Genomic DNA, 27825 nt, shown 5'->3' on the forward strand with positions numbered 1-27825 from the left:
TTTAGGTAATTTCTGAAAATACCACAGCAAAAACCCTAACATGTGTCTGGTTTGCTGTTTCCTTTCTCTTCCTAGAAAAAGCAGCATAAAGACTAGAACTCACAAATGGATTTTGGCACATAAAACATACTAGCCCTCCTACATCAAAAGCAGCAATATACATTCAGAGAAATTATGCACAGACACTCATCTTACTATCATATTATATATATATATATATACACAACCATTCAATTTCATAACATTATTCTTAATTTAGAATTGGCTAGCTCCAGTATATTTTTCCAAATATATTATAACCACATGGTCCCTCAGCTGTTTATTTTTTTTCAAAAGTACAATACTGATGTTTCACATTGATGAGACTTTCTGGAGGCCATACAGGTGTTTGTGGAGGCTTTAAGACGTATGAAAGACCGTGAACTTTCAGCTCTCTTCAGCTGAGCTGCCCTGATGTCCTGTTCTCCTGCAGACCCTGGAGATCAGAGACAGCTGCTGACTCGCTCTCTTTATCACTGCCGTTAGCAACGCCTGTTTGACCAAGTGGTTTGCCAGGCTTGTCGCGGCTGCGGACCCGTTCGTCTCCATGGAGGCTGGTCTCGACACGGGACAGCGTGCACATGCTGCTCTGGTTGCGCGGCTGGTAGCGAATGGCGCGCAGCTCCAGCTCATCTGCACTGGAGACATGTACGAACGGGCACCAGCGGAGCGCCTGTTTGAACCCCGCCCGAAACCTAGAGCCAAGAGACAAAAATCCCCGTAGGGCACATGTGCTTAAATCAATACCATTTTAGGTCATTTTTGGAGATGAGTGAGTGATGATCTCTTAGTAACACATAGACAGACAGACAGACAGACAGACACACACACACATACACACAGTGAGTCGAGTGGAATTGTTCAATATGAAATTATGGTTCCAGGGCTGTGGAAACTTGCACTGACAAAACTCAGGGGGTCACATGACTAAGGTTGCCCCACCCACTTACCCAGTGTGCCAAAACTACTGCACCCCCAGCTGGTAGAATATATAACAGTTTCTGGAGACAACACATTTCTGCATAAGACTGCCACAACATTACATTCCCTGAAACCAGTAAAGCCCAGGAAGGACGTTTGGAGAGCCATTAATAAAGGGCAGGAGGAGATTAAGAGATTTAGTGTGTTTGTCTTAATTAAAGGGATGTTCAGATAGATAGATTACTTTATCGATGCCCAAAGGGAAATTGCATACACATACAGTATACAGCAGCGGAAAAAATTAAGAGATCTGAAGACACTGCATCTTTTTTGCTATTTTGACCAATTGTCATTTTTCTGCAAATAAATGATCTAAATGACAATATTTTTATTTGAAATTTGGTAGGAATGTTGCCAGTAGGTTATAGAATAAAACTAAAATGTACATTTTACTTTAACACATACCAATAAATAGTAAAACCAGAGAAACTGATAATTTTGAAGTGGTCTCTTATTTTTTTCCGCGGCTGTATATACATACAAACTACCATATTACTAGATCAAATACATATAATAAAAAATAGAATATAAGATATTGGTTTCACTGTGCAAATTAAATGTAGAATATGAATCGTGCATTGCAACTCAACGGATAAGCCTCCTCTCCAGGTACAGAGGGAAGTAACTGTATGTAGGTGGTAGTAATGACTTCCTTCTGTGTGCTTTGGAGGAATGAGTGACAATATGAATATGGACATGAGTACATGTGTGTTTTCACCTTCCATTGAGGCAGCAGTAGATGATTGGGTTGTACATTGTGGAGCTCATGGCCAACCACAGCACAAACAAATAGACCTGCTGAATGGATTTCCAGCGGTTCAGTCGTTTATTGAGGCCAGTCAAGATGAAATACACATGGTACGGCAGCCAACAGATGGCAAATGTCACCACCACCACAATCATCATCTTCACCACCTTAAAGCAGAAAGGAGAAGATGAGACAGAAACCATAAATATGGGCCAATTGGACATGATTCCATGCAGACTGCCGAAACAAAGAGATAAAGATCAGTGACAAGGGAAGAAAATGAAGAATATAAAAACAGACAGAAAGAGAGACTAAGAGCAATTTAGAGCGAAAGATGTGGAGAGAGTGAGGTACAAGCAGCTGAACTGTGTATCGGTGGCTTTCTCTACAGGCGATATCATCGCTCTTCACTGGCTCTTCACACTTCACTTCATTCTGCAGATGATGTGTGATGAGCAGTGTGTGATGGCCTCCTGAAATGCTCTAAAATAATGACACTTGCAGAGTAACAACAAGCGAAAGTAATTACCGCACTCCAGATTAATGACAACATAGAGGCCTGGGAGAAAATGAGACACGTTCACTTCATCACTTCTTTTATGACAAAAAGGACAACTAGGAGTCTGTACTGCACCTGCGCTACAGAATTTGAACAAAACAGATACACATCACAATCAAGAGTTGCATTCTAATCTGTGCTTCCTCATGTTAAGTGATGCATAGGAGTGAACAGCTGTCATGAGGTTAGAAACATCTCCTGAAACACAGCAGCTAAGGTGTTTCAATGGAGGAGTAATTACCTTTCTATGCATGAAGATGCAATGTTTTGCAGTTTGCAAGATTGAAAAACTGAAATTACTGAGTAGGTGAAGAAGAATCTAATTCCAATGACCATTTTTAGTGTGTGCAAACATAAGAATAATCGTTAACCTTGAAATCATCCTTAAATAATAATAATTATTTGTATTGACATATATCGTCATTGTTCTCTTCAGATGAATCATATTCATTTACACTCGTCATTAGTCACACTGCTGCTTTTGCTAATGTGACTCATTACATTAAGGAATCAGAACATCTGGCCCTGAGCTTTACTCATGTAAACAAGAAGCTAGTGTGCCTAGCTTCTTCTGATTATCACAAATCACAACATGACAGCTGTCATCAGAGACAAAAACAGCAGCAGTTCTTCTGGACCGCCACTCACTGCACAGAGCTTTCAGCAATCCAACTCTGCCACTGAATGCACGCTTATCTCATTTTTTTTTTTTTTTTTTTACTTTTCCCAGGAATGCAATAAAAATTGAAGAAAAAATATGACAGGGCTGCAATGCCCTCAAAAGAGAATTGAGTAATTTACGTGAAGGAGCTTGTGCACTGATGCGAGACATGGGAGGACCATTCAACCTACTGCTGGGAGGACCATTCAACAACATGTTTGAATTCATGCGTCTGGCTACAGTCGATAGCCATGAAGGGATAAAGGGTGACAACTGGTGCTCTGAAGAGAACATTCTCACAGCTACTTGAAAGGACACACACACTCTCACACACATATATACCCAGTCCGCTAATAGCGTGCTATATTCTGTGTGTCTGAAGGATAGAGAAATAGACAAAGCACAAGAGAAGGAAAGACAGAGCCCACAGAGACATTAGAAACAGCTTACAAGGATCACCTTTATTGATTGTTGATTTCTAGTCATTTGATTTTACTGTCCTTCACATCACACTTCGCATCAAGCACAACCCACTACATCCTAGACTATGTTTTAGTGGGACAGTGCTGCAAAATTAAGCTTTTGGTCATGTCTATGAGACTTGTGTGCGTGCTTTAGGAAGTGTATACAAGGACAGAGACTCCAGAGACAAGAGTGTTTACTACAGAACAAGCTCTGGCTATTCCCTGCCAAAGGATTTTTTAACACTTATAAAAGTCGAAAGGAATGCAGTGGAATGCAATGAGCTGAGTTTGACATTCACTGGGACATGACTGGGCGAATCTGCATCACTGCTCTGAGGGAGGTAGACCTCACTAATGGGTCTCGAGGTGTCAATGGAGGTTGCAGTGAGTTCCTGTCATAGACCGACACACAAAGCTGACAAAGGTTAGTGATGACGCACCCACCACAGCAGGTCACAGTGGCCAACCATCTGCACGAACGCAGATAAAGATTAAAGGTATGGGAAAGCTGAAGTTCAATGCATAAATATAAACCAAACATGCCATAATAGGCTAATTATCATACAATTCATTATGCTTTTGTGACTTCATTATGTTGGTGATAGAGTGGCTTTTGGCAATTGTGTACATGTACCAGGAGCACTGCATTTGTGTTGTACACTGTTTTTTTGCTTTGGGTAAGAATGTCTGCTTCATTAATGAATGCAAATTCGTATACATGAATATGCCATTTAAACTTGAAAAAACCTGGAACAACTGGCCCATAGGGTATTACTGAGAATGCCACAAAATATATTCAATATACAGTGGTGGCCAAAATTATTAGAACACCTGACAGATCTGAGAATATTGACCTTTTTTTGTCTCCAAAACATGATTTAATTTCATAATGTAAATGAAACATGCAGATGGTTGTTCTGAGCACAACAAATATCAGATGAAGTGAGTCCTACTGTTTTTATCCACTTTAATATTTGGTACGCCCACCTTTTGCAACAATTAGAGCAGCACATCTCTCTGGCATAGAGTCAATATATTTCTTGAGAACTTCAACACTAATGTTATCCCATGCCTTCTGCAGCTCACGCCTTTCCTTTGGATGTACAATAGATCTGTCCAGTTTATTTTCCAACTCGTCCCAAATTTGCTTGATGGGTTTGAGGTCCGGACTTTGAGAGGGATGGTCCATCATTTTCAATGTTCCAGAAGATTCCTTCTGTCACAGGTCGTACCGGCAATAGTTAGAAGAATGTTTAGGGTCATTGTCGGCTTGGAATATAAATCTAGGCCCACACAACACAACTCCCAGAAGGTACTCTGTGCCTCACCAAAATGTTATGGTATACTTTCTTATCCATGATGCCATCAATTTCGCCAAGTCACCTGTTCCTGAGGATTAAATGGTACCCCACACCATAATTTTTATATCTCTCCCCCTCACTTCATTGAACATACACTGTTCGCTTGTTGCCAAACTATTCAAACCTGGACTCATCAGTCCACAACACTTTATACCAATCTTTCTTTGTCCATTTCTTGTGTTCTTTTGCAAATTTCAGGCGTTTCACTCTATTTTTCTCTTTCAGTAATGTTTCTGGTCTGCTATTCTGCCTAAAAGTCCTTTTTCTCACAGCTTCTGCCGCACAGTTCTTGAGGACACTATTGAACCATTCGTTATTGTGGTGTTGATCTCGTCACACAGTTCTCGTGAAGTCTTTTTTTGGGTCCTTTAGACTGAGAATTCTGAGATGCTTCACTTGTCTGTCTGAAAGTTTCTTTTTTTAGCCTCTCCCCTTTCGGTTCTGGTGGCATGGCGGTCTAAAGTGTACTTTACAGTGCTTGGACTGCATTTCAAGTCCTTGGCCATGCGGCGGTAACTACAGCCAGCATCAAAAAGGGCCTTTATTCGAACCTGTTGCTCACTCATTAGCTCATTCTTCACCTTAGCCATGTTCAAAGAGCAACATTTGCTTCAAGACTGCCTCTCGAGGCTTTGAATCTATACCAATTGGTGGTGTGGCCTCAGTAACAAAACCCTGATGTTACCAATCACTTAATGCGGAAGATAGGCCTTGTGCATTCAAAAGAATCACAGAGCTGTGTCCTAAGACTCTTGCATCACCATCAATTTAACCATGATCACACCTGACAATGAATACACAAGTAATTTGGCTTCTTCTGTGAAGGAACATGATTGTGTGAAATAGGCCTAGTTTGTTTTTGTACGGAAATTTACGTTAATCTACTTATGATGGCTCTATTCCATGGTTTATAGAGCATAATGATGACTTTGTAGGTATTTCATTAGTTTTAAGGGTATTTTAATGGCCAATTCAACAAAAACAACTGAAACCTCTTAAAATATGCCTAGTGTTCTAATAATTTTGGCCACCACTGTATATTTTTATGCCTGAAAGGAGCCCTAAAGGTTTTCATTTTTTGTAGTTCTGCCTTAGGGAACCAAAGGGACAAAAACGTCAGCTTTCATCATTTGTATCAGAAGCAACGCCTTGCATTGTGTATCCTTCTTCACATCCCAAACCTGCCTTGAATTATTAGGAACACTATTTGTGCTTTTGACCTTAGAGTGTCTCTCAGGGCAGGATACGTCTGTTTGCACTTTGTCACTTGAAGAACGATATTTCCTGTGTAGGCTACTCTCTAGTCTGCAAGTAGCAACTTTTGAGCCAATAAATTAACTCTTCAGAGATTAGGAACAAAATTAATAAAATGTCCTCCTAGTACCTAGGAGGTGAAAAAACTAGAGTCAAATCTCATTCTAATCCATTAAGACAAAAAAAAGGGTTTTAGTTTTCAGGAAAACAAGACTGTCATTAATAGAAACTCATTTACCTGTCTCAGAAAGAAAGAACTCCTGGGTAATCCCTGATTTGGAGTCAACATACAGTAGAAAGTATTTTTAAAACCCTCACAGCTGTCCCACTAGACATTCATCATACGTACAGAAATGACCTTAATCCTTGTGCAAAATGAGCCCTAGAGAGCACCAACAATGGTCTGCCAATGCGTAACAGGATCACAGGAATAAAAATAGACCAGAATATATTCATCCTGATGAATTCAGTAGGGGTTCAGCATGGACAAAACAAAATCAAAATACTGCCATTATTTCAACCATTACTTATATTCTGTCTAATAATCCAAATCCATTTTCCTGGAAGGCATAGATTGGCAGAGGAGAAGGATTATGTTAATTGTTCAAAATGAGGATTGCAAATATATACATAGGCTCACCTAGGTGCACCATGGTGCTCAGTATTGCTACTCTGAAGCATCTTAAATACGCACTGCTTACCTTTCTCTTAGCACGTAGCTGATCGTGGTAGTTATCTGACGAGTCCCCGGGTATCTCTGCACCCCACAGCGTCATCCCCACAACAGTGTAGGTGATACCCATGACCACCAGGGGGAGCATGTAAATCAACACAGCCACAATGATGTGATACCTGTGCAGGTGAAGGGAGAAACAAGTGGCTCTTTTATTTTAATTGATCTTAATTATATCTATTGTCCTAACCTAATTAAGTTCAACATTCATCATTTCATAATTTTAGCTTTTTTGATAATCACTGACTTTTTATTACAAAAAGTGCAGATTTTCATTGTATTTCTTACGTTGCTTGCATGTCCCTCTGATATCTATTTGCATATAGTTTTTCTTGGATTTGCTATGTGCCTGTGTGGCCCCAAGGACTGAGGTCTGGTGTGAATAAAGTGTCATTAGGTGGTTAGTTGAAAAGTCATAGCAAGATAAGAAGTGGACATGAAATATGGAAGAGCCACAAGGCGATTTCTCTTCCAAGGTAGATGCAAAATGGTTCAAACCAACATTTGAAAAAGTCACATTAAAAAACATGAGGAAAATTCAGTAAGGCAGATATCGGGAAAACATCCTTAAGCACCACCGACTGCTTTTCCATAAACGTGCGAAAATTGATGGCTTTAAAAGAATACACTTCTGTGTCAAGAATGGGGGATTCGAAGGAAAGGGGGACATTTTGTGTCTTACATGAAGGGGTCATCCGAGGGTCTTGGCCAGGCCACATAACACAGCGTTCTTTGGGGCGTCTTCCAGGTGGTAGAGTAGTAACAGAGTGGGAAGGCCAACACAATGGCCAGTGCCCAGATGCACAATATTACCACTTTAGTTGCTGTGGCTGACAAACGGGGCTTCAGAGGATGTATTATAGCCATATACCTACATACATATGCATACATATAACAAAGACAAATATACACATGCATCAATTGACTATAAATACTGATCCATGATGACACTTGGAAAATACAGACATCACCTTTATTGCTGTCTCTGCTCAGTTTAATATAATAACAACTCGGCATCCCAGAATCTCTATTTAAAGGTTTATCTTTTACATTCTTAAACAAGACAGTCATTTCCTATGCACAGCGAGTACTACATGACTCAAAGGCACAAAACATGCAGTTCAATGTGTAAGCCTTATTTGCTCTTCAAACGCAATTAAAAATACTGAATCAGGCAAACTGTAGAGATTTCTGATGTACTGAATATTCAATGCCCTTACCTGTCAACAGCAATGGCAGACATGGAATAGATGCTAGCAAACACAGCGGTGACGGGGAAGAAGTTGTGGAACTTGCAATATGCCTCTCCAAAGTACCAGTCGCCATGAGTGGCATAAATGAAATTAATAAGTGTGTTGAAGGCAGCCATTGACGCATCAGAGAATGCTAAATTAAGCAAGAAATAATTTGTCACCGTTCGCATTCGCTTGTGAGCCAATATGATCCATATCACAATCAAATTTCCAAATACAGCAACTGCCAACACAGAACTGTATGCTACTGACCAAAGCGCAACTCGCCATGGAGGCTGAATAAACTGATTGGTGAAGTTACGCGTAATGTTAGATCCGTTCGATGACCCAGCCATTCCCTAGCAATGCATGCTTTGATGCACGAAATCTGTGATGTGAAATATGTTGTCATCAAAAAGTTGGTTTTGCTAGATGTGTTGGTTATTTTAAGTCTAACGCTAAATGTCGTCTGTCCCCAATGTAAAAAGAATGTCCTTCTGCGTAAATTCCGAAACACCGGTGCCTACATGACTTGCTAGAGGAATCTTTCATCTAAGAAAAGACTTAAAGCTCGTTGACGTCCCTAACTTCTGATCGATGGGGTCTGCAAGAAACAGGTTGTGTGTAATGACTATTGCGCATCCTCGACCGAACGTACTGGATTTACATACATTGTTCATCAGCGAGGGGCGCTTAAACATCTTCATACACTAGCACAACATGTGAGAGGAAGGGGAGGGCGGGGAGTCATAAATCCCAATCATTACGCCAAACGTATGAAGGCAGATTTAACACAAAGGGAACAGGTGAGGTTTTTGAAATTGTTATAAATAGAATGCAAACAACTGACAAATAAAACCTGCCTCCACATCTGCTGTCCTCATTAAAGCCGATTCTTTTTTTCCCTTTTGGAAACAGGACTGGATCAACACAGATTCATCACTGTCCGTAAAGTGGGGAATATGGAAGGATAGTTCAGTAACTACTGAGTTAACTCTGTAGAATACAGTGTCCACAGCTGAAACATGAATCGAAGCCATTTTGTCAGTTTTCCATCCAGCCACACTGTTATCTCAGACCTGCACATGGTTGGCTACCTCGCCACACTGTGACAGGCCAATACATTTCCAAGACATGTTCAGAGATAGCAGTAATCTATAGGTTATTCCAAGTTAATGATTCCTTTTCCTAGCGGTTAGTTAAAAAAGACACAAATGCTGCGTTGTTGTTATTGCAGGCAAAGTTGTCCAATCATATATTCCGCACATACTCAGTAGCAACCACTGTGCATGGCTGCATGCCTTAGCCTCAGGCTGTCTGTCCTGGAAACCAAGCGTCTTCTGTTCATCCTGCTGTCCATGTGGAAAGCACTTGGTACCTCTGATGCCGGCTGTCATAACAGTTCACCCTCCCTAACACTGTGCTGTCGCTGGGGGTTGTCATGTCCTCTACTCTTTGGCTAGAGTAAACAGGCACAGTACTGATTTATACCAATTTCACTTGACAGTATGGCTCTAACCATACAGAAGATTTTGACAAGGAAGCTCGAGGACTCGAAATCAGGACTTCTACGTGGACTGACATCAAAATAGCTGACAAATGATTGTGTTCCCTTCAAACATTGAACACAACATGGACATAAATGTAAATGTAAGCTGTTCATATTTCTTTAGTTTTGTAGAACAATTTAATATGTCATATACCAATGAACCAGGTGTTTGGGCATAACTACGGTCATGCCAGCAGCGTCCTAAAGAGCATTTTCCATGTGTAACCTATAAGAGGACACACTATCTAATTTACCTGCATACGGGTTGCGGAGACAGAATGCTACAGCTCACAGATGGATAAGGGCTCAGGTGCAGAACAGACTTTCATCACTCCGGGTGGCTATAGTCCTACGGTGTTCCCACAGATGTTGCAACCACAAGAGGGAGCATGTGTCTGCTTGTGTGTGTGTGTGTGTGTGTGTGTATGTGTGTATGTGTGTGTGTGTGTGTGTATGTGTGCGTGCGTGCGTGTGCGTGTGCGTGTGCGTGTGTGTGTCTCTGTCAATTAGGCAGGATTAATACTGACGCACCCTTTTAATGAGTCATTTCCCTCAGGCGCCTAGTTTCCCACCCATGGAAACACAGAGGGCAAAAACCTGGCTGACTGCCAGGCAATTTGAGGCATCGCTCTGTGGTCTGTGCAAAATCAGGTTGCCATGAGAGATCTGTTTATTGACACACAGATGGCACTAATGTTGGCAACTTTGTTATTTCTAAGGAACAGATGCCTGGAGAAGTTTAATCCCCAAAGGCCTTTGCAGGTCAGTATTCAAACCATCTATGCTTCGGACATATCTTAGATTTCTCCTTAGTTTACGCCACATATTATAATTTTAATATTGCTTTGAGCACAAACTATCTAGTGACTTGTGATAGATGCAATATGCAAAAGATATACTGTATATTTCTGTAAGGTGAAGTTTATGCATTTAGCAAACACTTTAATCCAATTTGACTTGCATAACTGAGAGCAATTTACAAGAGCAAAATTCATAATTCAAATTTATGAGGTGGTATAATATTTCGTCAAAGGGTGATCTTGAGTGCTGAAGTGATTCTTTAAAAAAGAGAGGGTTTCCACAGATCAGATGTAGTAGGACTTTACACTCTTCCTGCTCCTGTAAGTCATATTTAGCAAACATTAAGCAGTATTCAGCAGTGCCCCCTGGGATATGAAGCCATACATTCACCATTCATCACCTACAAAATAGAGAGGACCACTTTATCAAAACAGACCTATTGTTTGAAAAAACTATAATACTTTCTCTTTACACTTGCACTCTTTTTGGTTCGAACAGCCACTTCAACCCTCTAGTCTATTTCACTCAAGGGACAAGTCTACAAAACTGTTCACTCCAATTAGCCTTAAACTCCCTACATCCTGTCTTACATCCCAGCAAGCAAGCCTCCACAGGCCCTATACGGGCCCCCTTAGGGCTGGCACAAGGGCCCTTTGAGGGCTGCCCATGCAGGGCCCCTGAGCTTTTGTTCATTGGCCAAGTGCTGGCCCCTCAGTGCTGGCCCTGCGTGGGCAGCCCTAACATAGCCCACAGGAGCCCTCATTAGGCCCACACAGAGCCTGCACTCATTTTTGGCTCATTTATTTATTGAATATATTTATATATAATAGTAAAACATAAAAGTGAAAGTAAAAAACTGGCAGAGATAGTGGCACACACACACTCTGAATTTGATCTCTGCATTTTACCCATCCAGGGTAGAGACTCACACATTCTGAATTTGATTTCTGCATTTTACCCATCCAAGGTAGTGACACACACACACTCTGATTTTGATCTTTGCATTTTACCCATCCAGGGTTGTGATACACACAGCACACAGTGAAGTGAAGCACAGCACATTTTTCCTGCCGCTTGGGGATTGAACCGATGACCTTACGCTTTCCAGCCCAACACCCTTACCAGTAGTCCACGTGAGCTTTGTCCACCCAAACTCAAAAGTTATACGTTTTCTACCTCGGAGTTTGGTTTGACAAAGCTCAATAATAATAATAATAATAATTCATTTTTTATAGAGCTTTTCTGTATACAAACACACATACACACACACTTGTATTAATAAAGTCTTTAATTTGAATTCCTTTTGGCTATTGTACATTTCTGACTATACAGATGTTAGTTATGCTGTAACTGCATCCATTTAGATTTGCAGAACAAACACTTCTTTCTATTTTTTACTATCATATATAAATTCATTCAATAAATAAATGAGCAAAAAATGAGTGCAGGCTCTGTGTGGGCCTAGTGAGGGCTCCTATGGGCTATGTTAGGGCTGCCCACGCAGGGCCAGCACTGAGGGGCCAGCATTTTGCCAATGAGCAAGAGCTCAGGGGTCCTGTGTGGGCAGCCCTCAAAAGGCCCTGTGTGGGCAGCCCTCAAAGGGCCCTGTTTAGGCAGCCCTCAAAGGGCCCTGCGTGGGCAGCCCTCAAAGGGCCTGCGTGGGTAGCCCTCAAAGGGCCTGCGTGGGTAGCCCTCAAAGGGCCTGCGTGGGCAGCCCTCAAAGTGGGCAACCCTCAAAGGGCCTGCGTGGGCAGCCCTCAAAGGGCCTGCGTGGGTAGCCCTCAAAGGGCAAGCCCACACCGGGCCTGTGTAGGACTGGTGTGGGCTGGCCCTAGCCCACAGTGCCCACACCGGGCCTGTGAAGGATTGGTGTGGGCTGGCCCTAGCCCACAGTGCCCACAGCCTGCCTGCATGGGGCCGGTGGAGGCTTGCTTGCTGGGATGTGTGTGCTGACTCAGATGGCTTCCTTACTTTAGGTTTAATTATAGCAGCCACTCAATTGAATGGATTCAGTTTTCCTCTATAGTGATTACACTCGCTGTGTTCACAAATAGACCCAATTCATGTCCATAATTAAAAATCAGATGAACAGGCCTCCACAGCATACTAGAGGTAAATTGCTGTGCAGTCATTGCTGATTTCAGCCTTAATTGTTGCTTCTAATGATGTGAGAGATACTGCCTTCATTGAAAGAGGCCTCCTCTCAGAAAGACTAAGTAAGAGTTAGAGAGGTCCTCTATCATAACTTCATGGAATATACTTGATGCTTTACATTGATGGTTTAGGGCAGTTGAAATCATCTGTGCCTTTTGAGCATGGACACTTACTGTCAGTGTTAAAATGCACACAGTTACCATGTGTCTATCATATTTTGATGTGGTGTTGTTCCTATCAGGTAAATGTAAAAGTAAAAGATACAGTCGGATTTGTGCCCATAATCTGCTGTGCCTTGATTTTGTATGTCCATGCGCCCTAATGTCATTAATGAGCAACAAGCCAAGTTTGTCGCACATGAACTAAAGCTATTGCATGCCATGTGGGAGCAATACACTGACCCGACCATGTCTGTGCTTAGAATCTTGCTCATGGTATTAAATAAGCAAAATTACTTAAAACAAGCTTTAGTTCATGTGCGGCAGACTTTGTTCGTTGCTTTGCTTGTCGCTAGGTGCCTGTCAATAAAATTAGGGCCCTGTGTTCTGTCAGTACAGATTCCTCATCTACACCTTAGAATTGCTATCCTTTTTCTTTATTTTTTAATTTTTTTTAAATGTGTGTGTATCTTTCTGTGTGGGTGTAAGCATGCATTTGTGTGTCTGTGTGTATGCAAGTTGCTCTGTCAATCTGGTAACTTGTCTCTAGAGCCTGTTGTTCATGTGACTCATCTAACAGGATTACAGAACTAATTAAAGCATTAGTCTCCCACTGCTTGAGCTGGTGAGGGGAGACGAAGAGCAATGAGCAACACTGGACAAAGCCTGAATAACTGGGAGCAAAATGAAGAGGAAGAGAGATGCAGAGGTATTTAAATTTAGTGTGATGAATCTGTTATAAAAGGAGTCTTGTTTTGCTTTTGTCAGATTTATTTTATGTGAAGATGAAAAACTACTATGTGCCCTGCATCATTTGCATACTGAAGCGTCTGCGATTCTAATCCAACATACTTTTTGTCAAATTCAGTGATTGCTCCTCATGGTCCCCTTGCTGTGGGTTCTGTGTGTGGCTCAATAAAACCTCCAGTGTTTGCACAGTCCTGACTCTGATACATGGGACACAACAAAGTGGCTGTTGAGCTCATATATTAACATCTCACCAGAATTGTGAAATGCACCTCAACGTATAGAATACTGTAAATATTATGGTTATAGAACATGTATCATAATGGTTTGATTGAAACATTCCAAAACAATCAAATTCTTTGTGAAGGTCGAGCTCAAAGCAGGTAGTGCAGATTCAAACAGTACATTTGAAAGGGGCAGGTTGTGGGCAGGTTTTAGGACAGAAGCCAGCCTTGTTCACCTTGAATTTCATAGCAATTTGATTAGTAAGGGATAATGTATAGTCCTCTGGTCAGTATTGGAAAATAAATCCAATCCCATGCGCAGCGGAGGGGTCCTGCTCATCCCGCCGGGAATTATTTCCCTATACTGACCGGCGGACTATATATTATCTCTTACTTAGTAAATTGAGAGTACACACTCTCACTGTACCAGCTGCACAGAGATGGCTGTGGCTGGAAATGGTTCAGATTGAGTTCTTCAGACCTGACCTTATGGCTGTCTGGTCAGGCACAGGAAAGTCGTGATACATATTTCTGATGATTCTGGCATTTTCAGGCTGTATGCCTTACCAGGCAAGGACCTCTATTATTCAAGTCTTTAACTCGTTTTGAGGTAGAAAAGCTGGAAATGGTATTAAGCATGATTTATTGGTACAAAGCATTGTGGAACACCAATACCACCATGAAAGAATGGTTTCAGTCCTCAAAATAACAGTTGTAGCTCAAGTATAGCACAAGTTCAGTTTTAGTACTAAAAACATAAATACATTTTAGAGTTATTTTTATGATCAAACAAAGCGCAATGTCCGAAATTCACCAAATGTTTTGGTGGTCAAACCTAGCTACTATAGGTAGCTGATGTACCAGCCAAAGATAGACACATATTTGGGGGATGTCCCGATTGTGGGGTTTGCAACTCACCAAAGTCTGTTGCATATTTTGCAGCTGCAACTAACCTGTTTGGTGGCAGAATAATAATTTACCCCTTAAATGTGAAAACTTTTAAGCACTGACCAAGCTTCCTGTATTAATATGTTTCACATTTCTCAATTTTTTCTATTTTGTGTTCTTTCTCCTTGTCATTACAGCCGCCATGAATCAAATTAACCTATTTGCGGACTCTTAAAATAAGTTTAGGCGAGTGGATTAGTTAAAATGTTCAATCTTACCCCCTAAACTGGTGTTCATAACCCTGTCATCAATTTTCAACTAATGTTTGATTGCAAGATTTACTCTGAACCTGTGCAGGTTGCATAAAATCAGTGAACATGATAGTTAACCAGGAAAACACTGACATTGAGTTCTCTGGCAGAACCTTGCATCCGAAGCCATCTGGAAGGTTCTAAATGAGCCGTTTAAATAGACGTGCACTGACACGAAATTGAATACTTGCCTTTCGCAGTGTTATTGACAGGCTTTGCCAAATGAGTTGTCGGAGTGCAATGTTGATTAATTATATCATGAGGAGGTTGGCCAAAAATGCACACTGTGGATTCCATTTGAATGCCTAGGACCATTTGAGGACCTAATTTCAACACTTGCTGGCTATCATTTTTCAACTATTTCAACTTGCTTAGATGATATGGATTAACTTAATGTATACCTTTGATTTAATGAGAAATGTTATTATTTATTAAATTGATTATTTTAAACATACAGTGAGGTTTTATTTAAATGTGTGTATTATTCACTTTATTCTGTATTACATTATTTAACAACTCATGCATATTTGTCCTTTTACATAGAGGTAAAATTGTTGTATTATACAAGCATTCAAATATACAGTCATCAATTACTATTTGTTTCTTACAGTATATTTGATATTAAAGAACACATGAGTAACATAGGACAACTTTCGTTTGTTAACCTGTGAGTTGAAGGATTCAATGATTCCAAGAAAGCACCTTCACTGATCTTCGTCAGGTTGTGCTTTTGAAATCCCTGTACCTCAGAATCTCCACTCCTCTTCCTCCTTGTCTTCTTGTTGGAATGACTCAGCAGACTGGCCAGAGAGAGCGGGAGAGAGGGGGGTTTGCTGACAGGAAGCATGCTGGTTAATGTTACATCACAAGTCTTGAATGGCCTGAAATCTGACCTGGGGGCTACATGGGAGGAAGGGAGTAGCTGGGGAGAAGAATGAGAAGAGCGCATATGGAGTTAGTGACAGGCATTGGACGGAGAGGAAGGTAAGTGCAGTGGGTGAGCTGAGGCTGCTTTGGTTGTTGTCAGGCGTGTCTTACCATGAACTCTGCAGCGTGCTGGAATGTTTGTATATGCACTTTCCTGCATGCATTTACTTGTATGTGTCATTTTGTACATGTCTGAGTGAATGCATTCACATACACATGTGTGCGTGTGTGTGTGTGTGTGTGTGTGTGTGTGTGTGTGTGTGTGTGTGTGTGTGTGTGTGTGTGTGTGTGTGTGTGTGTGTGTGTGTGTGTGTGTGTGTGTGTGTGTGTGTGTGTGTGTGTGTGTGTGTGTGTGTGTGTGTGTCTGTGTGAATTTCAGGTCTTCCCTCTTCACTTAAACTTTAGTGCAGTATGTTAATGTGAATGTTCTGAGGGTGTTGCTTAAGTCCATAGTTTGCTGCTGTTAATGAAAACCAGATGAGCACTGTAGGCAGAGACAGAGAGAGTAAGGTAGAGAGAGAGAGAGAGAGAGAGAAAAAGATCAAAGGAATTACATTTATCTTGTTACATCCTGTAAGGAGGTAAGGCTGTTTACTTACCAACCTTTAATTCTCTCAGTCAGTCTTGGGTCAGTCTGCAGTATAAATGGAGGGCTGCATCAATACATAAAACGAGTAGGCACTATCAGTGTGGTGCTCTGCCACAGACACCCTGATATGTACCAATGAAATGAATAACCACATCAATTTCCCATAGAAAGATTAGGTATAACAACAAATCAGAAACTGAAACTGATTTACTCCTGGTTTTCTAAGGGAGTACTGAATAGAACAAGAGAATGATTTCCGCATGAAAATGCAAATGTGATTAGACTGCAGAAGTGAGAAAAATGGCCACTTGGCTTGCCATACCTCAGCTCAGGGTATACATTTACCTTATTTACCTTAATTTCCCTCGGGATCAATAAAGTATCCATCTATCTATCTACCTACAAATAAGTTTAAGTTGTAACTGAAGCCGTTAATATCTATGTACGCATTTAATTGTCTACATATTCACATACAGTATCTATGCATGCATTTACAGATTAGTCTAAACATGAACGAATCTCGTTATTCATTCAGAGATTCTGAATATACATTTGCAAATTCCTGTACACATTCGTAAATCTTAGTAGGCATTAAGAGATTATTGTACACATTTACAAATCTGATTAAGCACATTCAAATTGAGATATGGTTACACAACTTTCCACACACATTTCAAAATAATTCCAGAAAATAATTACCCCACACCAGTAAGTTAAGGTTGTCTGTTTTATCTAGCTACAAAACCGTAAATAAATGGAGTGTTACATGGTTTTGTGGGAAATTACAATAACTTTACAAAGACTTTTTCCTAGTCTTTGGTGTGTCATCAGGTAAATACATATTCACTCCCCCCCACAAGTGGAAATAAGAAGATGCTGAAAGTATTCACCAGGCAGTGAAACATCAGTTGATATTGACAGTGAATGTGTTTTTTGTACAGACACACGCACACATTGCTAAAAGGACATATCTAAAGTTCTGTTCAAATTGTATTGCTAAAATGTTTCCTTTGGCAACTCTGACATGGCTGACCTTGTCTCAGTATCATGTCTGGATGACTTGTCTCACATACATGTCTGGATGACTTTTCTGGATAATGTTTGCACAACTTTTTTTGGATACAAGTTTGCATTTAGGTCATATTCGATCCTTAAAGTACAGGAGATAAATGCATTTTTGGGCAGGCTTGAGTGTGGTGAAGAAATACTTCCAGATAACATATGAAATTCAGTCCAAAGGTCATGTGACTTTTGCCTTATCAGCTTCCCTACGCTCTGTCACGTTTAGCTGCTCTTTTTAACTAACCATTAACCCTGCTGTTAACCAGCCAAAGTGAGAACATGCTGAAACTTTCTGTGGTTGACCTGGTTGACCATCAGATCCAGTAACTGAGACACAACAATGTATGATCTGAGTGTGTGTTTCTTTTAATCATTGGCAAATCATTTAAAAGTTCTGATGTTGGTAATGGGATTCCGTTCTACGTTCAGTTGCTGCCACCAGTCAAAATTTGGGGGATCTGTGTAAATTTAGCAGTAAATTAAGAAGAAATTAGGAGAGTCTGTTTTAATGGGAGTCCCCATAATGCATATGAATGGGGTGTTATATTGATTTATGGACAATTAAAATGATCATTATTATATTGAAAGACTTTAAAGTTTTTAGTATGCCACCAGGTATATTATTGCATATGGCATGTTTGAAGCAACTTTCTTTACTGGGTGTAGTTTAGCTGCCCCTTCAGATTAACCATTAGCACAGGTTTTTCTTGCCCCTTTTAGAGAGAATGTGCTGAGAAACCTGTTTGTTTGGCCCCCAGGCTGACCCCAGAGACACAAAAATGTCTGACTTGGTCATGTGTGTGTGTGTGTGTGTGTGTGTGTGTGTGTGTGTGTGTGTGTGTGTGTGTGTGTGTGTGTGTGTGTGTGTGTGTGTGTGTGTGTGTGTGTTTCCTTGCCAGTTCTTCCTTACACATTAGTGTGTCTAACTTCTGTGGTGACATAACCAACTTGACGATTGCTAGAAACCCTTCTTCATATAATGTACCAGCTACTGATGACACTGTGTCTGCATCTGATATTTCTACTCGTTTGCGTTTGAGACACCCTGTCTAAAGGAAAGGCTGAGTTCTTGTCCCGCTGTGCTGTAACAGCTAATCTCACAGCAGTGTGAGGAAGTCACACAAGCAGAATTAGCACTTTTTTCACACATGAATCCCAACTGTTTTTCCTTTGGATTTGGCAGGGGGTGGATGTGGATAAACATCCTTCATCTGTTATTGAGGGGAGAGGTTATGTTTGATGGCTCTGTTTACCAAAAAATGAGGTTCAATGAACTTTATAACCAAGAGTATCATGCATTGCAGGATCAGATACAGCAATTTGAAAGACTACAAATGCAATCTAAATGGGATTATGGATTTGACTGAGAGATGGTTTCCTTGGAAACACTGTTAAAAGGTCAGTCAGACACAGGAACCATTTTGCATTTGAGAAGTGTGCTTTCAAAAGCACTGAATGAAATAGTTCAATATTTCAATGGGTTACGTCCACACCATATGAAAAACCTTTTCATTGCAGAGCATGAAAATATTATCAATGGTTCCCCTGATTTAATTCATGTCACCTGACAGTATGGATACAATGGTTTAGTAAAATGCATTCAGTGTTAAGGGATGTTGGGCTTGTATTTCAAATTAAAACAAGTTGTGAAAAACGAAATGCAGTTAAATAAACAACAGGCCAGTGGTATGTTGCATGGGTGCATGCAACATATCTTCTTTATGTGTACATTATTAACTCAATAATCAATCAAGGTGTAAATAACCTCAACTGGCTCAAAAGCAAATATGTTGCTGCTGAAAGAAAAACTGTATTTATCTGCCTTTGGTCATTTGTTCCCAGATGGAACTGCTAACTCTGCCAGCCTTGCATCGCATGGCCATCTGTGGTGGTACCCATGGCAACGAGATGACTGGCGTGTACCTGGTGCAGGAGATGGCAAGACGGCAGAAGGAGTTAGGGGATAAGGCGTGGCCTGTGCCAATAGTGCTGGTGCTTTCCAACCCACGGGCTATGAAGGAGTGCAGGAGATACACCGAGACAGACCTCAACCGCTGTTTCACTAGCTCCATCCTCAGGTGAGACTGGGCACTGGAGGGGATTTAATGGACAATCAGTCATCCTAGACCAGAGAGCAGATAAACCCTGATTTGTCTACTGCATTCTGGCCCACAACTCACATGTATCATTTGTGAATGTGACAAAAATTTGTTAGAAAGTACATTGCTTTTATTGCTAAACGTGAAATTGGAAATGCTTACTCAGGAGTTCCCAGATAGATACCGTATGTCAATTGCCTATTAAAATACAGTGACTCTCTGAATACAATTTTTAAATATTCTAACTGTGACTCACAGGAAGAAATCAGAAAAGCCTAATTCAAACTCTCCATTCTGCTCCAATGTCCTCTATCTAATTACTTTCCTACACTTTCCCCGCTAGTACCCCAATCTCAGGCAGCTCCCCTTATGAGGTGAGGAGAGCACATGAGCTAAATGCCCTCCTGGGCCCAAAGGATAGCAAAGAGGCCATCGACATCTTATGTGACCTCCATAATACCACATCCAACATGGGAGTAACACTCATCTCCTATGCTCCAAATGAATGGATCAGTCTTCACATCTACAAGTATCTAAAGGCAAGGACAATCCTTCACCTTCAGCCTTTTTGCTGCTCAGATATACTGCCTAATCTTAACACTGTGCTATACGAGCTAAGTTTAATTTTTGAAATGTTCATTTTTAATTAATTTGCAGATGAAAATGACTTCTGTGCCGGTTAGATTATTCATGGTAAATATCCCCATAAATGAGGCCTACTCCCTAGAGTCTGTGGGCAAGAATGGATTCTGTAAGTTATCTGCCATTGGTTTACTGATTTACTCATCACATTCATGTTTGTACTAACCAGTCCTTAAATGTGTTCTGATGAAATACAGAGTAAAACTGGTGCCTGTTGTTGTTCTCTTGCAGCCCTGGAGGTGGGTCCACAGCCACATGGTGTCCTCAGAGCTGACACATACAATTATATGAAGGAGGCCATCGAACTGGCAATAGAATGGGTCAGCCTTTTCAATTCAGGTACCAAACTTAGTTGCATCATAACTTGCACAGATTTGTAAAGAAGGGGGTGGAACAGGTCTGTGAGATAAGTCGATCATTTTGTGATTTCAATAATGGCCACAGAATATAACCCTTCATGTTTAGTGTTTTGTATTATATTGTTTTGAGTTTACCTCATAATTCAGCCTTCATATTCCTGTTTCCACCCCAAACTCCTCTCAGGTGCTGTAATTGAGGGTGGAGAGGTGGAAACACATATGTTTCATAAGAGCATTGATTATCCTCGAGATCCTGAGAGCAATCAGATGACAGCTGCTATACACCCACAACTACAGGTTTGATATGGAACTTCTCAGGCCACATTTCAGATAGAAGTTGACCAAAGTGCATCTGCACTGGATAAGGGCCAGGTTGGTTATAGCACCAGCATAATGAAGTCATTGCTGGAGCGATTACGTGCAATTTTCTATAAACACTGTCTCAGACGTTTCACTCTCTTTTACAGTTCATTTTTTACAATAATACTTTTCAACCAAGTGTATTATATTACATTATTATTTAACCACATGCACATCAGGACCTTTATGCTGGAAAGCACAACACACAACCAGGATAGTTAGATTAGCATGGAGCATTTTACAAACTTTGAAATCAATGCACATTTTGAGATGATGAAACTGATGTTCTCTACTCCCTCTAGGACCAAGACTTCTGCTGTCTGAAGCCAGGTGATCCTATGTTCTTATCCTTCTCTGGGGAGACTGTGTGCTACAAAGAGGAAGATTCTCTATATCCCTTCTTTATAAACGAATGTGCTTACTATGAGAAAGGCATTGCCTTTCACCTAGCTCGCAAGACCACCCTGAACATTCCCTCAGTGAAAGCTCAGAAAGATTGAGAACAGGCTAAATGATTTGCTAAATGACTGACAATTTGATAGGCGAAAGTGCACACTGAAACTAATCTTAAAGCACCTCTCACTCTGCACAGTATTAACCATCTTGACCTTATCAACTCAGGGGAAATATGTGTAATATAGACTATTTTTTTCTGAATGTATTTCATAAATAAATGTTGCAGATAATCTGACCTATTTTTTGACATCACTGAATTATTTCCCTAGCCTACTTATTTGAGATGTCAAAACATTACTTCTGTTTAATTTTGCAGTAGTCAGGGTAACAGAAATAGGCTTACTGCATCATTGGCTTAGATTAACCAGAATGAAGTAAATAAAAAGAATCCCAAAAGCACATCCATTTGGTAAAGAGGATTAAGACAAAATGCTTTGAAAATCACTGAAAGCCTGGTATTTATTACAAACAGCAAGTATAAAAACATGTAGAAAACCCACTATTCAGATATATATGTGAACTCTTTGAAATTAGGTATCTGTGAAACCAATTGTTGTGTATTGCCAGCACCTGAAGAAATCAGGTTTTTCTGTCTACATTTCCAAAGTTCACTCAGGCTTTCAACCACATTTACAGTCTGGACTGATGAAAACACTCACATTTACAAGACCAAGTGGAGATCTCACAAAAAGACCCAAAAGACACAGGTTAACTGGAGTGGCACAGCTGGAAAAAAAATATAACCTCAATAAATAATGATAACATTATCATAGAGAGTGGTGTGCTGCAAGTCCACTTCTAGACATTCAATTTACAAGTTTGACCACAATGTCTGAAATATTAACCACACAAAATCAAGCAAGCAGTGCTTCAAGACCACAGAGATGTTAAACAAAAAAGTTAACAAAAAGACAAAAATATAATGGAAACAAATACAGCAGTAAACAATTTAGAGAAGATAAAAGCATCAAGGCTGAAACGATTCATCTGCATAATCTTTCACTTTTTTTCAAAATGAGAAGGCCAAGGTTACTGCATTTTATCCCTGTAAGGGTATGAAAGCATATGTAAGGGAGAAATTCACATAAAAAAGAAAACAACAGAAAAGAAAAGAAACAAACTTGAAAATCAGGAACACACACACACAAAACACAGGTTTAATATCCCACCAAACAATTATGAATCAACACAGGTACATAACATGCTACAACTAGAAGTGACTTCAGGTGTGCTTTTATCTGTTCTTGAGCATTCCTATTCCAGCAGTGTTACAATAATGTAATTGACTGGGAGACTTTGTGGACCATGCCCCAATAGCACCACTATACTGCAGGTATTCATCCCCAATTTAGGATAAACTGGTCCATCGTTCTTGGCGTTGAAATGATGGAGCTACATTTTTTTTAAATCTTAATGGCATCGGTCTGTTGCTTCTACGGAGGTATGCTTTTGCTTGCATGGTTTCCTTGCTGGTGGTATTTAGGGGACAATTTTCACTGGTTGTTCCTGGCTAAACCAGCTACTGAAGGAGTCAAGGGTGCATGATGTTCCCTAGCCCTAGTAAAACTTAAAACTGATTAAGGGCTTACTGCTGAACGAACCGCACAGATGTGCCGAACTCTTGGGCTATATTTTAGTCATAAACCTGAGAACCATCAATCACCCTGTAGGTCGTCCAAGTAAACTAACTGTATCCCTGCAAACACAGTCAAGAGAACCTATTTTACCCCAAATTACAGTTCATAAATGACCCATTTCATTGATTAAGTGAAAACACAGCTAGTCCGAATAAAAGGGATGAAAGACTAATGGCTAATGGCAAGGTTTCAAAAAGTTGAAGAATTCAGGGCTGGCAGAATAACATAGTCTAGGCTAACAGCTAAGCACCATCAGTTACCGCAGAATGACTGGTTGTGGAGAGAAGCTCTTCCAGAAAGACAGCTGACAAACCCAGCCTTACTTAGGGGTGTGGTCAGGGGAGGTTGCTGATTGTCGCCTAGGCTACCCGGTAAGCGGTCATCCTTGTGTAATTCTTTCGGTGGCTGCAGGCAGCCCACAGGAAGAGGGCAGCGGCCATCATCTGGAGAGGCGAGGAGATGAGTGCCAGGTAGAGCGACCACCCCAGAGAGCGGTCCAGACCCTCGGGCAGCACAGAGACACGGTGCAGCAGGTCCATACCCGCAAGGAAACAGCACACTGTTGCCAGGGAGCACAGGCCTGATAAAAGAATGAGAACGGTTTAAGCATGAGTACTGGTGTGTTTGTGTGTGAGTGATGGCATTATGGCGTGTGAGTGTGAAGGCGTGTGTGAGGGATGGTGTTTCTAGTTCAGGGTTTTTCTCATTTGGTACAAATGGTTTCAGGATTCATTCTCCTCAATTCCATTTTTCTTTCTGAGCTAAACTTTGAGTGTGGATTAAGAGACACTAAACCTGTATTGTTGTGGTATGATAAATAGACACATTTGAAAATGACATGAAACAGTTCCTCTTCCTAAACTAGTGCTGTAAAGACACTTTGGAACATTAAGTGCTGTATCATAGAGATATCTGATTTTAAGACTGCTGCATCACAAAAGAGTATCAACATTTAATAACAATTAACAACCCCAGTCAATTTACGCATTTATTATGTCAGGGGTTTTGAAAGAAAGCAGCAGTTAACTCACCAGCCAACAGATGGAGCACTCCAACAACTGATGTGGGGGTAAGGCTGCGACAGAGGCAGGCACAGACTCCAATGAGGCCACTTAAGAACACCAGCCCTAAGGACACCAGAGGCAACAGGAACTGGCACCTCCACAGATCTGAACGCAAAGAAAAGACGACAATGAGAAAGAAAAGACGACAATGAGCCTCGCCTCAGAGCTGGGTTTGTGGGGTTTAGCAAGGTCACCTGTACAAACTGTACGAAATGATGATCCAGTATTGATAAGACGATTGGTTTCAATCATCAAATTTCATCCGCTTTGGGATAAGGGAAATCATTCTATTAAAAAGAACCTCAACCACTATGACCATCCAAACAGGCCAGACCAAATGCTCATGACCATCTCTAATGCCATTTTAAGTAATGACGTACAATGTTTTGCATTAGAGTGACAAAACTGGTGTGTGCAAAATTATTAAGACTCACAGGTACGGATGAGGTCCTCTCCTGAGTTGTGGTTCCCTGGTTCTTTGTACTTGCCCTCAAACTGCTGCGGCAGAGTAAAACTCACACACTCAGTCACCATTTTGGGTTCTGAGGAAGAAATGGGTCAGACAGCATTCTGAGTGAAGACCACAACCAGCATCAAATATATTCTGTTAGGTAACCTCATTGGATTAGAAATAATTTTGGAACTTTGTAAGGAGAGTACATCAGAGCAACTGTGCTCTTTGAAATTCCATTTCTGAGACTAGTTCAAAGGACACCATTCTCTGATGGACGATCTCCCTTTAAAGAGAATGTGTATCAAATGAAAATAAAGATGGTTCCTTTTTAGATGTAAAGCATTTACGAGGAGAGTGTGTGTTACACAGGCATAACAGTTTGGGGAGTTGTGTCAACGTGAGCATTGGGTGACAGGTGTTAATCTCAAAACAATCAAGACCATTGGTACTAAAAAGTCAGTCAAGATTAATTTCAATCTAAAACTATGTCTATGGTCTGTGTTTGTGGGTACCTACTTCTGGATGGAAAATTCAATTAAAAGACCATTACCTGGTTCCTGGTACCAGTGGGAATGGGCAGGCACGAGAACACAGCGCCACCAAAGACCCAACGTTCCATTGAGACGAAAGAGCGGGTCACTGTACGTCTTCTCATCCATCTCCTCTCCGCGGAATTCCTCCCGTAAGGTCCGCAGCTCAGAGGCATTGCTGGCATCGTGCCTGATAGGCGGGCTGTGGTACTGATACCAGTGCTGCGTGCCCACCGCTGCCGACAGGTATATGCAAGCCAGCAGGCTAAGCACCGACCCAATCACAAGAGCCGTGGCATAACGGTTGTCCACCATAATGTCAGGAAGTATGGCCAGGGATGACTAGTGTGTACTCTTCAAACCAATGTTAAAATATGGTGCTTCAAATACCGCGGTAGCTAGAACTGATCTCGGTTGAGAATAAAAGCTTATACATATGTTAAAAATCACGTTTACTGTAATAAAATCCCAGTCTTGAATTCCGCCTCAGCCGATAACCTCTCATGTCTGCATCTCATCGAGCCACTGTAACCACAGGACACCCAGCTGTAGGTACTTTCACACCGCTGATACACCAAACATGCGCCTCAGCACCTGGAACAAAGAGCAGCAAGAACAAACTTCTATCGTGAGACGTCGGATACAAGTTAAATGTAACTTAGCGGACCTATCGCTAGCTTGGTAACATTGAAGTCTATGGAAATTATTACAGCTAATTTCAGCTAGTTCGCTATGACAACTAGAGATCGCTTACTCACTTAGCTGGCCATGATGTTACAAAATGTTACCTATAAGCAATTAACGCAGAAACGCAAATATTACAAGAATTATAACTTCTAACATGTTGTATATGGCCAGCTAGTTTGCTATCCGAAATGTTAACAAACCCCTGCCTAGATAACTTTGTGGCCGACATTTGCTGACCATACGTAACGTTAGTTAATTTAAATAAAAAGACAATAGTCTTCTGGAACAACATACGGGAAGGATACTGCGGTGTGCAGACCACAAAACGATCGAACAGATGCACTTCCTTAATCGGATAGCTAATGTTACATATTTCCTGGAATTATTAGCTAACTAGCTTGCGCTGCTAATGCAAGTTTGTATTTTTTTCCAGACTGTAAATCCTGATCTTCCGTTTCCGTTTGAAATTGTCAACAAGGAGGGAGAGTAAAAACCTACGCCCCCTAGTGGTTGCGTCAGAGAATTTCTAACAGGGGCTCTAGAGTGCGTCCACACTAGGCCGGGTAAATGTAGAAACGCATAAATATGTCTGCGTTTGCATTGACCGTCCACACTAATACGGCGAATTCGAAGACTGAAAACGGAGGTTTTCGAATACGCTCCCCTGGCCGGAGACATCTGAAAACGCCGCGTTCGAGTAGTAGTGGGGACGGGGTCCACGGAGCTTTTCAGATACGATGACGTTCGGTTGCTATGGCACTAGGGGTGGCTCGCGCTTGAGAGGCTAGAACTTTAAAATTAACATTGGAGGAGAAATGATTATGCTGCTGTCTGTACAATGTCCTTAGTAGGCTATAGTTAGTGAATGTTGTAATGGATAACCATATATGTAGTGGCAATGAAACGTTTAAGGCTGGTGAAATTACTCTTTTTATTTTCTTCCTTTTCTAGCAGTATATTTAATAAACGGGTGAAACACCACCTTAAGAGCCATACTGGTCCATTAAACTAGACAATTACTCAAGCTTATGCATATGCATCCGTCTTTAACAAGATCCGTAGCGTACAGACTCACAGTGGCATAAACAAATTTGCGATCCCTTTATCCTTATCAAAGAAAAAGTCCAATGTATCTATAAGAAAGAAGCCTCTATAATTCCTTAAATAATGAATGATAATTTAGGCACGTATCAAATTAGGCACAAAACGAACCTAAATAATAATCCTTCTTTGGGGTTACTTACAATGTACTTAGGTAAGCACGAACTTCGTAAACCAGGAGAAGAGGCCGCGAAAGAACAGACAGGTCACGTAAGACAAACAGAGTAAATCATAACCAGTTTCTTTATTTGACAACACTTTTGAACATAATCAGAGTCATAATTATTTAGGGAATGAACTTGGTGTGGTTGATGCATAAAACATATTTGCAAGATAAAATAAATAGCAAGAAAAATAAATGATAAATGTTTTACAAAATGGAATAATATTGCCCGAAGAGTGGAGAGTTTCAGGTTGTCGAGAGGGAACCTTTACAGATTGAGTGCAATCTTACGCCCTCATATTAAAGGCCAGGCTACTGGAATGAGAGAGCCAGTGCAGGTGTTTAAAAAGGTGACCGGTACGTTGTACTACCTCAGCGACAGAAGCAGGCTGTGCAAAACCGCTAACTTATTTAGCTTGGCCCGTCGAACGGTATCAAACATTGTCAGGTAGGTATGTACAGCTATCACTCACCTTGGTACAGCACCCTGCCACTCACTCGCCTGCAGTAGCAGACCTTACCAGTCATTTCTCCCAAAACTATGGTAGCCTATAGCCTACACCAGTGCATAGGCGCTGTCGATGGCACACACATAGACATAAAACAACCGTGTTCAAATCTTTCAGACTTCATCAACATAAAGAACAAATACTTGCTAAACGTCCAAGCTGTTTGTGACTATAAGCTTACAGCTTCATTGATAGTCGTGAAATGGCCCGGTGAATTCGAAGATCAACAAGCACCTGAAAGATATGGCACGATTCCTCCATGTCCTTAGGTCGTAGTGGACAGTTCACTCTTGAAGCACATGATTTCTGCACTCATCAAACC

At 40.9% G+C, this 27825-nt stretch overlaps 3 protein-coding genes across 4 annotated transcripts; 1 reads left to right on the forward strand and 2 right to left on the reverse strand.

The window, feature by feature from the left end:
- Window positions 1-377: 377 nt before the first annotated feature.
- Window positions 378-8388, reverse strand: tacr3l (tachykinin receptor 3-like; the record flags this gene model as incomplete). The annotated part of the gene is made up of 5 exons (XM_080836559.1): window positions 378-734; window positions 1739-1935; window positions 6769-6919; window positions 7483-7671; window positions 8021-8388. The coding sequence occupies 5 exons, from the start codon at window positions 8386-8388 to the stop codon at window positions 437-439; spliced, it is 1203 nt and encodes a 400-aa protein (XP_080692685.1). The 3' UTR covers window positions 378-436.
- Window positions 8389-10238: 1850 nt separating this feature from the next.
- Window positions 10239-21402, forward strand: acy3.2 (aspartoacylase (aminocyclase) 3, tandem duplicate 2; the record flags this gene model as incomplete). Its single annotated transcript, XM_080836759.1, has 7 exons — window positions 10239-10343; window positions 19285-19520; window positions 19885-20080; window positions 20199-20292; window positions 20415-20522; window positions 20727-20839; window positions 21205-21402. The coding sequence occupies 7 exons, from the start codon at window positions 10239-10241 to the stop codon at window positions 21400-21402; spliced, it is 1050 nt and encodes a 349-aa protein (XP_080692885.1).
- Window positions 21403-21799: 397 nt separating this feature from the next.
- Window positions 21800-26158, reverse strand: cldnd1b (claudin domain containing 1b). 2 transcript variants are annotated; one of them, XM_080836731.1, is made up of 5 exons: window positions 26025-26158; window positions 25064-25637; window positions 24494-24601; window positions 24027-24164; window positions 21800-23575 (listed from the first exon to the last, which is right to left on the reverse strand). In XM_080836731.1, the coding sequence occupies exons 2-5, from the start codon at window positions 25356-25358 to the stop codon at window positions 23355-23357; spliced, it is 762 nt and encodes a 253-aa protein (XP_080692857.1). In that variant the 5' UTR covers window positions 25359-25637; window positions 26025-26158; the 3' UTR covers window positions 21800-23354. The 2 variants fall into 2 exon arrangements, with proteins under 2 accessions (XP_080692857.1, XP_080692858.1); XM_080836732.1 differs by lacking the exon at window positions 26025-26158 and having other exon boundaries at window positions 25064-25652.
- Between the last annotated feature and the right edge of the window lie 1667 nt (window positions 26159-27825).

Source organism: Sprattus sprattus (genome assembly GCF_963457725.1).
Source record: "Sprattus sprattus genome assembly, chromosome: 4".
Taxonomy (NCBI): Eukaryota; Metazoa; Chordata; class Actinopteri; order Clupeiformes; family Clupeidae; genus Sprattus; species Sprattus sprattus.